General features: G+C 36.4%; 1 protein-coding gene across 2 annotated transcripts in view; it reads left to right on the plus strand.

Moving 5' to 3' along the window:
• Nucleotides 1-16,474, plus strand: part of PRSS12 (serine protease 12) — a 46,658-nt gene that overhangs the window by 17,110 nt on the left and 13,074 nt on the right. For both annotated transcript variants that reach the window (XM_075037513.1, XM_075037520.1), the window contains exons 5-11: nucleotides 1,700-1,878; nucleotides 2,526-2,667; nucleotides 3,628-3,824; nucleotides 6,921-7,062; nucleotides 13,162-13,367; nucleotides 14,034-14,112; nucleotides 16,177-16,299. In XM_075037513.1, coding sequence (XP_074893614.1) covers nucleotides 1,700-1,878; nucleotides 2,526-2,667; nucleotides 3,628-3,824; nucleotides 6,921-7,062; nucleotides 13,162-13,367; nucleotides 14,034-14,112; nucleotides 16,177-16,299 — 1,068 coding nt within the window. The remainder of the gene's footprint in view (nucleotides 1-1,699; nucleotides 1,879-2,525; nucleotides 2,668-3,627; nucleotides 3,825-6,920; nucleotides 7,063-13,161; nucleotides 13,368-14,033; nucleotides 14,113-16,176; nucleotides 16,300-16,474) is intronic.

The following is a 16,474-nucleotide window of genomic DNA, read 5'->3' on the forward strand; positions in this document are numbered from 1 at the left end:
ACTTGAAGAAGGCATCTGGGCATCAAAGAAACAGTCTGAAAATCAACAGTGCATTTTCAAGACTAATGAAGCACATTAGCTTGAAAATATTAAAACCAAATTGATTTTAAACAAAATGAAAATGCAAACCACAGATTATTTACCTTTTTTGTGTGTGCTTTTATTTACAGAGCACTACCATCTACACAGTGTCTACCATGAATCTCCACATCCATCCTTTTTGTATGACTTTTTCCTGATCCTGATTTAATTTTTCTAAGCCTCTTACTGTTGTTATTTTTCCCATACTCCTTTACTGTTTATCAGGAATTTGTATAATTGCTAACTGTAAATTTAGTATTGTTTTCCTTTTAAAAAAGAGAGAACAGAGATTGCTACAGATTTATACAAAGCACTAGAAATGAAATCTACACCTATCTAAATCCATATGTGGATTAATGAGTCAGTGCCTTAAAAACATGAACTACTGCAATTTACATTAAAAAAAAAAAATCACGGCAATGTACTATTCTGACACACAGTCACAAAAGCCAATTAAGAATTTGAATGATTACATCCAGAAGCAAAATAGTCAAGACCTGTCATGTTTTCAGTATAAGCATAACATACCATTCCTGTTAGGTGTTACGTGACAATATATGGCTGGTAGTGGAAAACTCTCTTTAAAGCAAATAAATAATTAGTATAGAGCCCCGCACCCAAACTCTATGTTAATTAATTTAAACTAATCCTTTAGATAGGTAAATTACTATAGTAAAAAATTTATAGATATTTCAGTCTTAAAAGTTGAAAAAGACAACAGTTATTGAGAATACTCCTATAAAAACTAGACTGGATATATGAACAGAGAAACTATTGAGTGGAAAGAAACCAAACCATGAAAAACATTTACATATGAAAGACATGGTATCTTAAATAGAATTGGAAGAATCCTGATAGATCATCAAGTGTTAAACACTGCATAATTTCTGTAATGCTGAAACAATGGAGTGTTTTCAATTTACGTAGGTTTTTGTGCTCAAAATCCTCTATACTTACATGAAAGAGTATAACACACACAAGGGTAATCATTGGTCTGTGTTCTGTTCTTATTTCTACCACTGATTGGTAGTATGACAATGTCCAGTCACTCAAGATCTCTTTGCTGTGTTTTTTACATGACTAAATGTTTTTTACATGACTAAACAATCACTTTCATCTGCCCCATCTGGGTATCTGAGATTTGATTAATGTGCTTTGAGGACAACATATGAAAGTCACTGTAGAAATAGATATCGGATTATTTTTACTACATATAAACATCAAATGGAAATTAAAATTAGAATCCTCATACCCAAGCTGTACTTCTATAATCTCTTCTAGGAAAGGTATGCTTAAAAATCAAAAGGGACAGAAAAGTAAAAGCTCATAGATACAAAACAATAGAAATTGATGTTCTAAGTATGTTCAAACCCTGAAGTGTGGAAGTGGTAGGTGTAAATCGCTCCATAGCCTCAGCTGAGACTGAAGGTGGCTGTGGAACCACATCGCATTACATGACACCATGCAGACTGCACAGTCAATTCCCAGTGCAGTGGCTATTTAGGCAGTCCCATCGGCTATTCTAGAAGCTGGCTATGCACCATTTTAGCTCTTTGCGCTGAACCCCAGACTCTTCGGCTTGCTTGTTCTTGACTGGGTGTTTGTTACATTTCCACAGGGGTGTTGCCAAGGCGTGGAGCCAGGCTTACTTTGGAGAAGGCTCAGGCCCCGTGCTGCTGGATGAAGTGCGGTGCACGGGAAATGAACTGTCGATAGAACAGTGTCCAAAAAGCTCCTGGCGAGAACACAACTGTGGCCACAAAGAAGATGCTGGCGTTTCCTGCACACCTCTCACAGGTACTTCAGTTACCAATAATCACACAGGAAAAGTGACAAATGCAGAGTTCACAACTCTGGAGAGAGAATCTTTAAAGTTTACAGATGCACAAAACCCCACAGTAATAAAGTGTTCTGGCAATATCAAAATGAACCAGCTATGGAAATTTTACAGGTACAGAAAATCTCATTATTCAACACAAAGCCTTGGTTCCTCAGTAACATGCTAACTGCCAATTTACTACGCGGGGCATGCGTTAACTGTGTGTCACATCTAGCAGTGGCAGTAAGCATTTCAGCATAAAAGCAATGGGAAATAACCAAACAGACAAAGAATAAGATATGGTGTATATACAGTGAAATCACATAATCAGAGCCCACTCCCGCGGGCTTGGCATGTAATAAGGGCTTGGGGGATCAATATCTTGTGCTATTCTCTTGCACTTAAGCAACTGAATTATGCAATGCTTCACAGCTGACTGGGTGCACTATGGCATTTCTTTCATCTTCTCATTAAATAACACCTAGTGATCAGCACTAGATTTAGTAGTCTAATATTCTGATCAGATGCAGTAAATGCAATGTTATTAATTTTGTTTTAGAACAATAATTGGACCTAAGAAAAACTGATTCTTGTTTTTGTTTTTCCTTACTTGTTAATGACACAGATGGTGCATTAAGACTAACAAGTGGGAAAGGCAGTCATGAGGGACGCCTGGAGGTCTATTATACTGGGCAGTGGGGCACAATCTGCGATGATGGGTGGACAGAGCTGAATACACAGGTGGTTTGCCGGCAGCTGGGATTTAAGTAAGATTACTTGGTATTAGATACCTGACTCTTTGACTTGACAATGATGACAAACATTTACATGAACCCTACATTATTCAAGCATCTGATTTTTTTAGTATCAGCTGAGTGCTTCATAGAAACTACAGAGTTAAAATCCATTAAAGCCTGCTTCCCTCAGTCTCGAAGAGAAATTTATGGCCTCAGTTTAGGTAGAAGAAAAAGCTTCAGCTGAGGTTGTGATTCAGAAGCCTTTATTCACCAGGTTCCTTCCAATCATCTTTTTGGCTAACTGAGATCAATGCATACGCTAGAGAGAAAAACTGATTTGTTGTATTCTGTTTTGCCTATAAAAGTTTGATTCTTCAAAATCTTTGCTTGTCGAACAGTCATTAAAAATCACAGAGATTTTCAAGGTATAAGTTCTTCTGGATCTAGCTCAGAAAAAAACCACAGTCTGGCCCTGGAACACTGTTATGTATTGAAAAGCATATTTTAGAAAAAATCCCATTAGAGTTTCATGCATTCACTCTTCACTACTTTTCCTACTGACTGGCTACAAAGATACACTCTCATGAGGCGACTGTTGTCTTGCCATCAGATTATAACAGCTCACATTCAAAAAAGAATTTTGTCTCATTTTTCCTCATGTACTAAGAACATGCTTTTAAGTCTCAAAGTCAGTGAGACAGCCACATGCTTGGTTGAAGGGAGGCCTTAATCAAAGGTATTAGATTCTCAAGTTTGTATTAATGTAACAGTAATTCTTTAGAAAAACATCACCAAAGAAGCAGCATATGATCCTCTCATTTAATTTAATGCTAACTGAACCTGCTCTGGCATGGTGAACACCGTTTACTGTTACTACTTGAGAAACCTTTATTTCTTCAGGTGTAATTTATTTCCTCTCTAGTGCTTAAGTATCACATGCCCTCTGATCACTGTGGACCAAAACGTTACTTACACATATGTGTTATGCAGGTATGGAAAAAGTGCACCTGAGAGCTACTCAGAAGGAAGCTCTGGGCCCATCTGGTTGGATGATGTCAGCTGCTCGGGGAAGGAGACAAACCTTCTGCAGTGCTCAAGGACAGAGTGGGGAAAGCATGACTGCAACCATCAGGAGGATGTCAGACTCATTTGCCATCCAGACAACGACAGCCATAAACTCTCATTTGGTAAGTCATCTCTTTGGTAAAGTCACAGTATGAGCATTGTGGTGGGTGCAGATCCGAGCAAAGTATATTATACTTAAGGATGCTCAAAATCTTAGTATTTGGAAGACACGTGCAAAGAAGTAACAGAGAGGGAAAAAAGCTCACTTTTCTCCTGAAAATCATAGGAAGTAATCAAGCTTTGTTTAAAGGAACATAAACAGTCAGAACATTAAAGATCAACACAAATCTGTAAAGTAACAAAGTCAGATTCCATAGATCCTGTTCTCTCAATCTTCACCAGATTTTAGACCTATTCAGCACTTCCTAACGGTATGCTGCATTTCACGTGGCACTCTCCATGTTCTAAGTAACTGTCTCATGCTATCAAACGTTGGAGATGTATTTCTCAGTGCTTGGGTACAAATCAATAGTATATCCTCCTATGGCCCTATATTCAGATAATCCAAAAAAAGATATGGAGAAAGAGGGGAAGTTCAGAGATAGCAAGAAGGAAGGGTGAGAAGCATGAAATTATTTCTTTATTACTGTTGTCTATCATTTACATTGTGCCTGGGTGAATGGGACCCCCTTGCTGACCAGGACAGAATAATACTACAAACACAGATCAAAGAGCCAGTTCCAACATCAAAAAGCCTACAAACTTGCATGAAAAAAGAATGAAAAGACAAGAAAAGAAGTGAGAGAAAAACAGTAATTACACAGTGGCACTGTAGAACAAAATGTACACAAACAAATGCCAAAGAGTCCTAAATCCAAGTGCAGATAATTAAACAAGAATTCTGGCTATCAGATATGCACAGTAAAAGTTACAGGGGAACAATGGGTTGCTCAGCAATTCTGAAAAACAGCTTCATTTTTAGAATTTACTACCTACAAAGTTTGTAGCTTGTCAGTAGGTAGCCTTTTACAGAATTGTTGCTGGTATTCTTTAGTTTACCCAAGTATATTTTAGTCAATTTTGAAATTAGAATTAAAACTAGTGGAGTTAGATTCACAGCTTCTACTGAAATGTAATGGATTTGTATGCCTGGGTGCCTGAAGTTCTCTGGACATTATAGACTGAAGGCCTAACTTGCAAACTAAGACATTGAATACTGCACGACATTGCTACCTGTTATAACAACAATCAGCATTTCCACATGTACTTTTCTAGTCTCTCCCTCTTTATAGTCTTTTTCTTTATAGCCTTTTGACCTCTCACAGTCCAATGAATGTTTTATGTTGCAGTACAGTGCAATTATGTGTAGATGATGTCAAATCATATTTGGTAGAAAGAATTTTCTCAGACCAAAAATAACAGGAATTCAAATCATGACTGCTGTCTTTACAGATGCAAACCATCTGTGCTGCTTTGCTCAAATTCCTATAAAATATAATCTTAGCTGAAGGAGGTCTGATTCAGTTAAATGCATCCATATGGTAACATTCTCACGTCCCCCATTACCAGAAAGTTATATTAATTTTGTGCTCATAAATATGTATTTTTTTTCTATAACACGAGAAAATGAGGTAACAATAAAATAGCTATACTGTGTCATTAATATCTCATGCCTCTAGCTGGGTAATATAATCTTCACCTAAATCATATTCTTCCAGAATAACACATAATTTCAACAAGAAAATGAAGACAGCATATCTGACATTTTCTACAAGATTTCTGACTGGAAACTGGACAAAGACTCTATTGTTACCATTTACTTCCCAGCATTTGAAAAAGCCTTTTTTCTCCCTGTAAGGATGAATTCAGTGGAAAAATATGAGAAATTAGTAGACGATATGACTTGCAGAAATACAGACATTAAGGAACACTAAAAATGAAATAGAATACACTACAACAACTACAACATTCGTTTAGTATCTAAGATCATGACAATGTAGTTAAACAGAAAGTTGGTGAAGTTAATTCATGTAACTGTCCAGACAGTATGAACACCAGTATAAATAATATGCTTTAAATGGTATTTGAAGCAAACAGACTTTAATTTTGTCTTCAAATCTTTCCTCTTTTAATTAGTGAATTAGGCCAGATTTAACTAGCTCTGATCCAGAGTAAGGTTTGGTATATGAAAGTTATTCATACCCTAGATTAATCTGAATTAAGTATCAAATGCAAATGTCCCCAAATACTACTTTATTTAAGAGCATGATTAAGTAATTTCTTACCCCTTCAGATTTAGAAAAGATTAGGAACAGGTCAGAAGAATGAGGAACAGTCTTTCCAATTATTCTAAACAGAAACTCTCATTAGTGTATTAAGAATTCTAAAGTATGACATACTAAAAGATTTAGAAGGTGATTCTCACTTAAACATTATAAAGAGGCCTCAGAGGAATTCATAACTGTTTCAAGGCTACTTGCATGCTATAAAGGAGTTTTAACATAAGCGAGAATCAAATTTTAACTACAGGCCAAGCACTGAACAAACCATGATTAATTAAGCCTGACTAATCCACATAAGTGAGATTTTTTATTATGAACATATCTGAATAAGCAATCAATTTAAATTGCTAGAAAAATAATCATGCATTAGTCTAGAATAACATGCTGTAGAACATTATGCTATCAGACAGAATACGCTACAGAACAGCATGCATAATCATAAGGAGTAACTGAAGTTCAACACAATGCTGTACTTTTTTGCTGAGATAGTGGTTAAGAGGAGTGGTAGCGACCAGTTTGAGAATGAACTGAGATGTAATTAAATTCACCCATGAAGTTTCTGCAAGGAAAACATGTCCAGCTTGTATGGGTATTATATCAAAGATATCTCAGGTGTTTCTGCCAATTTAGGGAGAAATGTTCTGTGCCCACTGTGGTAAAATTCTGAGCTATATCACATTTTTATGAAATGAAGGAACCAGATGAACTTTGAAGTTCAAAATACAGTAGTATTTCATATTTGTCTTGTAATTTGAACAAACCACTTCATTTTGCCAGCCAGGAAAATATGACTACTTTAACAACTGACATTAGGCTTGTTAAACATGAACATCAGTTGACCTTATATACTGAACACAATGAAAATTACTTGAAGTACTCGTTCTTGCTTCTGTTGTTGTGAGTTGTTGTGAGTTGACAGCAGTAATTTATTCCCAGATCCTCCCATCAGGCTGATGGATGGTGAAAATAAGAAGGAAGGACGTGTAGAGATTTTTATCAATGGCCAGTGGGGCACAATTTGTGATGACGGATGGTCTGATAAGGATGCAGCTGTAGTCTGTCGACAGCTTGGCTACAAGTAAGAAAACTCATTAAGATGTTTCTCAAGTTATCTGTTTGCTGTATCTAAAAATGTTAATTTTCTGCAACTGAGTATTACCAACTTATGTCCGATAACATAATACATGCCTTTTAAAACTTGCCTGTTTGGCATTCTTTGAGAAAAGTGTATTTATACTATTCATTTGAGAAGTAGTAAGGCTATGTCTTCAAAATGAGTATTCATTAACTAGCATAATTGGGAAAAGGAATTTTAATATTCAAAGGTATATAACAGTCTGACTGGCAACTGAAATGCAAGTTAATGCTAGTTATTAAAATTTTTTTTAGAAGTTAAATATTCCAAATTACTAAGCTATTGACTAAATACTATATTTTATTTGTCACTTATGGTGCTACATGTCTATATGACATAAACATATTACACCATTTATTTACTTATTTATTTACACTTAGTTGCACTAGTGTAACTGAGAAGAGAATTTGATTTAGTGTACCTGCTCTGTGCTCTTTGTCACTCGAACTGTTCTTAATTTACTTCTTTCATTGTCTGTTTTCAGATTTCTAAACTTTTTTAAAAGCCAGAGTGAAATTTCTAGTTTGGAAAAAATGAGGGAAACTACTATTAACATGTAGAATACCACAGATGATTACATATGCTGTGAACTATGTAGATTCTCTGTTTTGTTTCTGATTTTGTGTGAGAGCTCTGTGTTCCACCATACTTTAGTGACGATTTTCATTCATGTAACGATTTTTATATTGAGTCATCTGTAGTCAACACAGAAAAACTTAAGGTACCTAAATGCTAGTGCTTTAGTGATTTGATGTAACAGTATACACAGAAAAACCTTGGGGAATTTAAAATGCCTTTTTCATCACACTAGCAAAAAAAATACAAATGTTCAGAACCTAGACTTGGTTTACCATAGTTTACTGAAATTGTCTGGAACTTAGCTAAAATTTCAGGGGTAATGGTTGTATAGTTTTAAAGAGTTCTTGATCTGTTTTCATTGAAAGGTATAATTTTGCATATTGTTAATATTTACCTTTTGTGAACCTTAATGATGACTTTGAAATCATTATAGATTCTAACATAACTGTTAAATTTTTTAATGAAATATAGCAACAGGTCAGTGTCCACTGTCACAAGGCGTGGATGTGATTTCTGCAGATTCAGATGTAGACACACCAGCTATTGAATTCCCAGTTTCACATTTTTTTCTCCTTCATTTACGGATCTGGCTTGACTTGATGTAGCTTGGAGATTTGATAAAACTGTTATAACAGAGGATTATGGCTTTGGCCTGCATGACAGTAATTTAAATAAGCTTCATTTAATATAGGAATAGACCTGACAGGACAAAACCACCCTCTAATTAAAACTACCACAATGTATATGTGTCACTTTTGAACTAAGTCGCTTAAGCAGGCTTACACCACTCATAAGCAATTTTTTTCTGGATACCTAGGAGCAGTAAAGATGTAACAACTATAGGGCAGACATATAAATAGCAGAACTAATATGATATCCAGAACACTAGTGAAATACAACAGGAAACTAGTGAAATGTCTTCTCTGAATGTATCTGTAAAGAAATTTCAGCTTAAGAAATACAAATCATGTTAATCTGTTTGCTGTATCTAACAACGTAAAGTTTGTGCAACCAAGTATCATCAAACTATGTCTGAACAAATAATATATGCCTTTTAAAAATTGTCTGGTATTCGTTTAGTAAAGCATATTTATAGGTAGCAGTAGGCTATGGCTTCAAAACTACAAAACTTGACTTGTATTATCTCCCACTCAATCATTCATTCATTTAGTCGGCTTCATCCTCAGCCCCTCTGGCCTTTTATATCTCTCCCTCAGATGATCAAACTCAACCACTTATCCCCATCTTCTGTTTTTAAATCTCTGCAAGGACAGACAGTTGGCTGGATTCTCAATTTGTGTCATGTCAGAATGGGGGTTTAAGATTATAGGATACAACACAGCACATGTTTCCTCAAGGACTAGGAATAGACACATTTAAGAAATCTAAAATTAGGTTCCAAAAATTGGGAGAGCTTGTCGGAAATGCTGGATCTTGGTGACCCTATGTCTAGACAGTTGCATTCCACAAACCCGACTATGCCATTACATGCACTGATGAGCTGGAATTGCTTCTGGGCCTAGGAGTTCATGCACAGATCTTTTTGCTGAAGTTCAAAGTATATTCAGTGGTGACTTGACTGTTTCAAAGCAAGGCTGGGGCTTCTGGGTTTATGCACCTGAGCTTAAGGGTTGATGAATGTTGTTTCTTTAGAAATAAACACATCATGAGCTTTTCCTAGGAGGAATTAAAAAAGCACCTAATACTGAAGTTGACATCAGTTTTCATTAAGACTGATCACAAAACTAAACAGTATCATTCAACTCCCTTTACAATGCTATGTTTGATTCTCAAGTCTTTCCTCCTGCGGAATTACATTCCTTAGGAAAAAAAAAAATCACACATTTATTATTACAAGTGGGAGAAAAGACTGCCTTAAAAAGGAAGACTTGTGTAAGCAAAGGGTAAACACTGACAAAATGGACTGAGTTTTTCCTGCATATATTATTCATATTGTCAATCCTTACCAGTACATTTATTTTACAAAATCCTGCTTTAGAACATTCTCAGCCATTTACTAGCGTTCATTCTGAGACTGAAATAAGAAAATCCCTGAGTTGGCAAAATCACTAGGTTCAAAGCAATACTAGTTTTAAAGATGTCTCATTAAGCCAGCTTGTCAAATCCATGATTAACGTTAGAAAAACATAATATAAAGAACATTAAAAAACAGCCCTACTAATTGGCTAAAACCAGTCACAAAAACATAAAAATAATTAATAGCACCCTAATCAAAGTATGCTTATGGCAAGATAAACACTAAGAGAACACACATCTTTTCTGAAGTACTACCTACTATGTGATTGGGTTTAACATACAAAAGTATTTTGTTAGAATGACTAAAGAGCAAAAGACGGTTTTAGAAGCTCTTGTACTTTAGTGAATTAAGTGGCCCGGTAAGATTGGACCTCGTTCATTTAGAACTGGCTTGTAAGAAGGCACAGGCACACCACACCACCCCCACCCCCCCAAATAATGAACACATATCCTGCCATTAGTACCCCAAAAATGATATACTACAGGAAAGAAAAAAAGTTCTAGGCCATCTATACTAATCAACTGGATTTCCTGATTAACAGTATTATGAATAATGGTAATACTGCATCTGAAGAGCTCAGCATGTTATTGTGTATGGCCTTGTGTCTGAGAACAGCTAGGGGATAAGACTTGAAGCCATCCTTTTCTCTAGGGACAGATTTGAGCAAGCAAAAAGGTTGTTTCTCTGATGGTCATCTGTGCATAAATAGCTGGCTTAGAAGGCAGCAATTAAGGGACACACACGTTTGTTAAGGGTGAACTAAAACCAGTTGTAAGAGCACATTCCAGCAGGTAACAAACACATAAGACTTAACACTTCTACATTTAGAGATCTCCCAATTATATGAAATAATTTTGTCTATTAAGCTGCACTCCTTGCTCTAGAACATAATGATTTTTGTATTTGTTTCCTGGTAGATGTTCTATTTAAACAGTTGGGTTTGGGTTTTTTTTTCGTTGTTGTTAAAGAGTGGGTAATGGAAAAACCTTTCATAGCAATTATCAGCAAACTGAAAGATTACTGATGCACAGTAAGAGACAGATAGCTTTCATATAAAGGTATGAAGAGTCTCTGCAGTCCAAGTCCTAGTTCATGTCGATGCGTGACTGCAATCCATATGCACTAAGTTCCCACCTTCATCTTTGTCTCTCTACACCTCTTTCACCTAAAATATTTACATATGTGACCTCATAGATGTCAGAGTATTCTTTGAGGTTTATCTGGTAAGCCAATGGAGGCAGTGCCCTTGTTAAGTAGCCAGTAAGAGTCTGCAGAGATAATTCTATACTAAACTGCAATAAATACTTCTTTGGGAAAGGCTAAGAATACTGTGGTGATTCACAATTCACTGTCCTGAGGAACTTTAGAGCAATGCCCTAAAGCAGAAACTTTGCTTTTTGACATAGAGATATGAAAACCAGGTAACAATTTGCAATGAGTGCCTGTACTGTCTCACTATTTTATAATAGCATATATGGACACATCAGCTGCCCACAGGTATTGTAGAGTTGGACATTTTTTTGTCGTTATCTGTAATCAGAGTATTATTCGCAAAAGAAAAATATTTGGATCAAGAAGAGACAGACACATTGCCTGTGACTGACAAGTTAAATCATACTAAACTCATTAGGCAAAGATTGTCCTATACTGGTTCCAAAGTCAGTTAAGGCTTTGGATTATCTGGTAAATACATGCTAGCCATGGAAATTAAAAATGTGTAAGGACAGTTGACCTTGTGGTGTCATCTCTGTCAGATATTTTACATGCTTCTCTTTCCTGGCTTTTTACAATTCATGTGTTCTAACCAACATTCCCTACCTAGAAGACCTGCCCGCCTACCCTTCAGTATGTGGTAAAAAAATCCAAACAGGCAAGTTTGAAAAAGGAGGAAGCTTGTATGTATTACTTTCATGTTTCAGTTATATGGATATGGGCAACTGACAACTGGATTCTTTCAGTTTGATCCAGCCCCACTTCTAGCATGTTGAAGCTTTGAAAATGGTACAATAAATTAAAAATCCTCCCCAACAGAGAACCCCTAGCTGATAAAGGGACATAAAGTCTTTATGCCATCCTCACCTATCTTCCCCAACACTGCAGGTATTAAACGAGATATAAAAAGAGGTGTAAAGGGAGAGAAATACTTTCTTGCCTAATACATTTTCATTGTTAAACTCTCTTTCTCTACTCCAGCATTTCACTGTACATGCGGTTACCCTTTTGTATACATAGAAGTGCTGTCCTTTACAATATGCAATTATAACACATCCTTTAAAACTATGATATAGAGCAACATTTTAGTTATCTAGAATTCCGTACACTTGTCTGTAGTTCAGACACACCTAGAGGCAGCTGCGGCTTCCTGCTCCACTTCTCCGTATAGCTGGTTGGGTGGTCTCCCACTCGTAATTCTTTCTGACTCAAACCGTACACAACAAAAAATCTACTCATATATTAAGAAGCATTATCCTAAGTAATTAAAAGTAATAATCTATGACAAAAATTACCAAATGAGATGCTTACATGCACAATTCATGTTGGGTTTTTATTGTATTTGTTCATCTACTCCCTCATTTGGGAATAAAGTTCATCATTCAAAAGAGGTCATTCACACAACCGACACTGTGGTCATTGCTGAAGCTGTATGGGACTACATACAAGCTATAAGGACCAGGACTTCAAACCCAGTAAAATGTCCTAAGTCCAACATTTAAATACTTAGGTTTGATACTTGTCCTTATACAAGCATAGGATTATCATACTGACCTTCTTTGTAAAGCGCCTTGAGGCCTATGTACAAAAATGTTGCACAAGCACTAAGTACGGGGTTCCTCCCAGGAAAAGGTGGGTGCTGAGACTCAACTGGGTTCAGTCTTTCTCCAATTACATTACAGTTTTAAAACTCAACTGTGGGGTGCGCTTCAAAAATGGCATGATAAGGAAATACATTAATAACTATTAACAACTAATAGATCTGTAAATCATAGTTTCTACTACACCGCAAGTATACTGTATTTAACTGGCCCATCTATCTGAGGGAATCAGACCAGAACAAATTATTTTTAGCATTCACAGATGCTGATTTTATATGAGGATTAAAGAGATTATGAAAAAGCAGCTTTCACATATTTTGCTTTATATTTGTAATGCCGTTACGACGTAAAATAAGTTGCATACTGCCTTCTAACTAGATATAAAAGCACTTTTGAAACATTAAAGAACTGTAGCAATTTTGTTACACTTTTTTTGTACTTGCCTGAGTAACAGAGGCAATGAGAAGAAGAGTTGTCATCAAGTGAATCAGTGACAGGACTTGGAATAAAACGTCAATGTCTTTCATTACTCACTCTTAAATATTTCAGTTTAGTAAAATGTAGAATAATGCCTCAAAATGTTTAATAAAAAAAAATATACTTTGTTTCCAGAGGTCCGGCTAGAGCAAGAACAATGGCATATTTTGGGGAGGGCAAAGGCCCAATCCACGTGGATAATGTGAAATGTACAGGCAATGAGAGATCCTTGGCAGACTGCATTAAGCAGGACATTGGGACGCACAACTGCCGTCACAGCGAGGATGCGGGGGTGATCTGCGACCACCTAAGCAAGAAGGCCTCTGGGAACAGCAATAAAGGTGAAGCCCTGTTGTGAGTGGCAGACCAACAGGTTCGGATGGGGAACTGTCACGGTAGGAAGAGACAGATGTAAACAATCCCACCTCACAGAGGAAACTGTTATATCAAAAGAATTATAGAAACAAAAGCAGTGGAAATCATCTCTGCTTGCACTGTGTGATCTTATTGCTGTGCCAGCCATGCAAAGAAATCGTAAAGACTATTCAAATGATACAGGGTATTTGTCTACTATAGTTTACAGTAGCCTTGTTTCTTAAGTTGTATGAGGGACATGAAAATGCAAAAACCTAGACAGCTAGTTTCAACTTTTCAAGATACAGGTTATCTTCAGCTGAGGACTGAGACCTATGTGGTATGCCAAGCTCTGCTTCCGCTTACATGAAGTAAGGAACAACCCTATAAAAAAATCCTACACTTGAGAAGCAGAGCACAAATGTGTAAATTGCTCTGTGATCACAGTCAAAAGATCTCAGCTAAAAAGAATTTCTAAGTCTGAGAGAATTCAGGGTATTTTCCCCAAGCAAAATTTGTTTTTTAATAACTACCATGAAGCACAGAATAACTTCAACCTTTGTGGTTGTTTTTTTTTTTAGTTAACACTCATTGAAGATTGGCTACTTTTCATTTTGAGTTTAATGCTGTCTACATCTCCCTTTCTGGTTTAGATTCTCTTGCTTCTGTTTGCGGATTGAGGTTACTACATCGCCGACAAAAACGAATAATTGGTGGGAAAAATTCTTTACGGTAAATATTTGTTAAAGACAAGTAATTTTGAATAAAAAGCTTCTAAGACATGTATTTGCCATAAAAGGTTTGCCTAAATCATGATTTTATTGTAGGTTTGTTGTTTGTTTTTCTTTTGGCTTATCACAAGGTAGAAGCAGAAATATACTCAAAGCAAACTGGTAGGAAATTAAAAAATATTCATTGATAAATACGTGCACCATTAGTTGAAAATCTGTAGATACTTAAGGGTTTAGTCCCTGATTGGGTTCAATTTCTTACTTTCAAAATATCCTTTTTACTTCTTTTCAAAGGATATCTTGGTATCAGGATATGGGCTATATGAAGAGAGCTATCAATATTGTACAAGGTTTTAAATGCTACCTACACCAAGGCCTGGGTATGATTCACTACCTAAAACGCGATTTTCCTTCACAAAATAAGTCTCAATGATGACACAGCTATAAACCCATGCTTTTTCTTAACACTTTGTTCTTAGCTTTTAATGACATGTTTACATCGAGTTAATATAAATGGATTAACCGAATACTACTACACGCTCCGATAGGAAGTACAGGCTTTTTTTTCTTAACAGTTTCGAGTAACCACAAAAAATATATATTCACAGATTCTTACAAAAGGGATTGTGAAAAATACACTTATAGTATTATTACTTGTCATTGTGCAACCTATTTCAAAGTACAAGCACAGCATCAATCAATCCATTTAAAAACAAACACTGCCTAAGTGGAGGAGCTTCAAAGAACAGTAACAAGAGGGAGCCCAGAAAAACATTCCAAGGCAGTCAGACAGAGCAAAGTAGGATTACTTACCTTAGTAAAGAGACAAATGAGAATAATAACTAATGCATTGTACAGAAAAAGATCAAGAATTATTGTCGCAGAATATGTGTACAAAGGACACTGGATGAAAAGAAATGGTGACAAATAACGGATTGCACGATTAAGTCAGAGCAAGAAACCTGATCTCATAATAAATAAGCACAGGAACATTAGATGAAGCAAAAAGGTGAGAGAGATCCAATAGTGCACTTAGAAATGCTTCAAAATCAAGAAAAGGACTCATTGTCACAAGAAGTCATTAAGACAAAGAACTTGACAACATTAAAAAAGGAACTGGATACTCACATACATACCAGGAAATCCAAAATTATCCGAATTACCCCATTTTGGAAAGACACATTAAATCCCATCTTCCAAAACTAAAAAACATCTAAATTGTTTTATGCTTTATGGCAAGTAAATTGCTCCACCTTACTTTAAAACATTTGGCACTGGCAACTCTGCGATAGGATGCTGGACTAGATCCTGGGCAGCTCTTGTACTCCAGCATACCTATTCAAGTTGACAGTAGTCAGAAAACACCTAAACCCACCTGTTGCTTATTCTTGGATGTTGCTATTGCTTACAGGTGCATCTCTCTCCCTTCTGATTCCATGTTTTGCTAATCTATTAAACTGGTGAAGAACAATCCATCCTGTCTTCATAGGCCTGCAAATATGTACCCCAGAGGTAGTATACAAAACAGACGATCGCAGGCTGAAGAAAGGTGCTAGTCTATTATTTGTGGTTTCTACAGTTGCTTTAGACCTCTTGGTTTGCCAGTTTCCCTTTTCAAACAGCTCAGAACTGACAAAGATATTAACGCAGACAGGAAAGGAAGCTGGGTTAAGCTTTTCAAGAAATTCCCTTCTTTCCCCTCTCCAGTTGTCAGGAAATTTCTGGTTTGTTGACTTGGATGGTATTTGGCGAGGAACCCATAGAATGTATTTTTGGCACAATGAATGCAATGTGAGAAAGGAAAATTAAAATATTTGACAGTGGGAGGAAGCGCTCAGAGTGCTGGATGCCCAAACAATCCGTAACGTAATCCTGACCATTGTTAAATGGAATTCTGAATGCTGCAGAAATATAAAGGTATTCTCAATTGTTACTCAATAAATAACATGATTTGCAAGCTATGTCAGTCAAAGAAACTAAACAGGATATACACTCAAGGTAACTGACAAGCTACCTTACTTTTCCATTGTTGTACCCTGAACACAATGTCTCATGTCGTCTGTAGGGGCAGCTGGCCATGGCAGGTTGCACTCCGACTAAAATCTTCTCATGGTGATGGAAGACTCTTGTGTGGTGCTACTCTCATCAGCAGCTGCTGGGTCCTCACTGCTGCACATTGCTTTAAAAGGTAGGTCTCCCTTCAGTAGTGAAATACATTTTCAAATTATTTTGTTGTTCTGGGAATAGGAAAAACATTCCAGTTCAAGCCCACTGAAAAATGGTCTAAAGAGTTGGCCTTTGGTTTAAAAAAAAAAAACTACCAACCAACCTCTTTTCCCTTCAAATAAAAACAAACAAAAAAG

This window comes from Buteo buteo, chromosome 1 (assembly GCF_964188355.1).
Source record: "Buteo buteo chromosome 1, bButBut1.hap1.1, whole genome shotgun sequence".
NCBI lineage: Eukaryota > Metazoa > Chordata > Aves > Accipitriformes > Accipitridae > Buteo > Buteo buteo.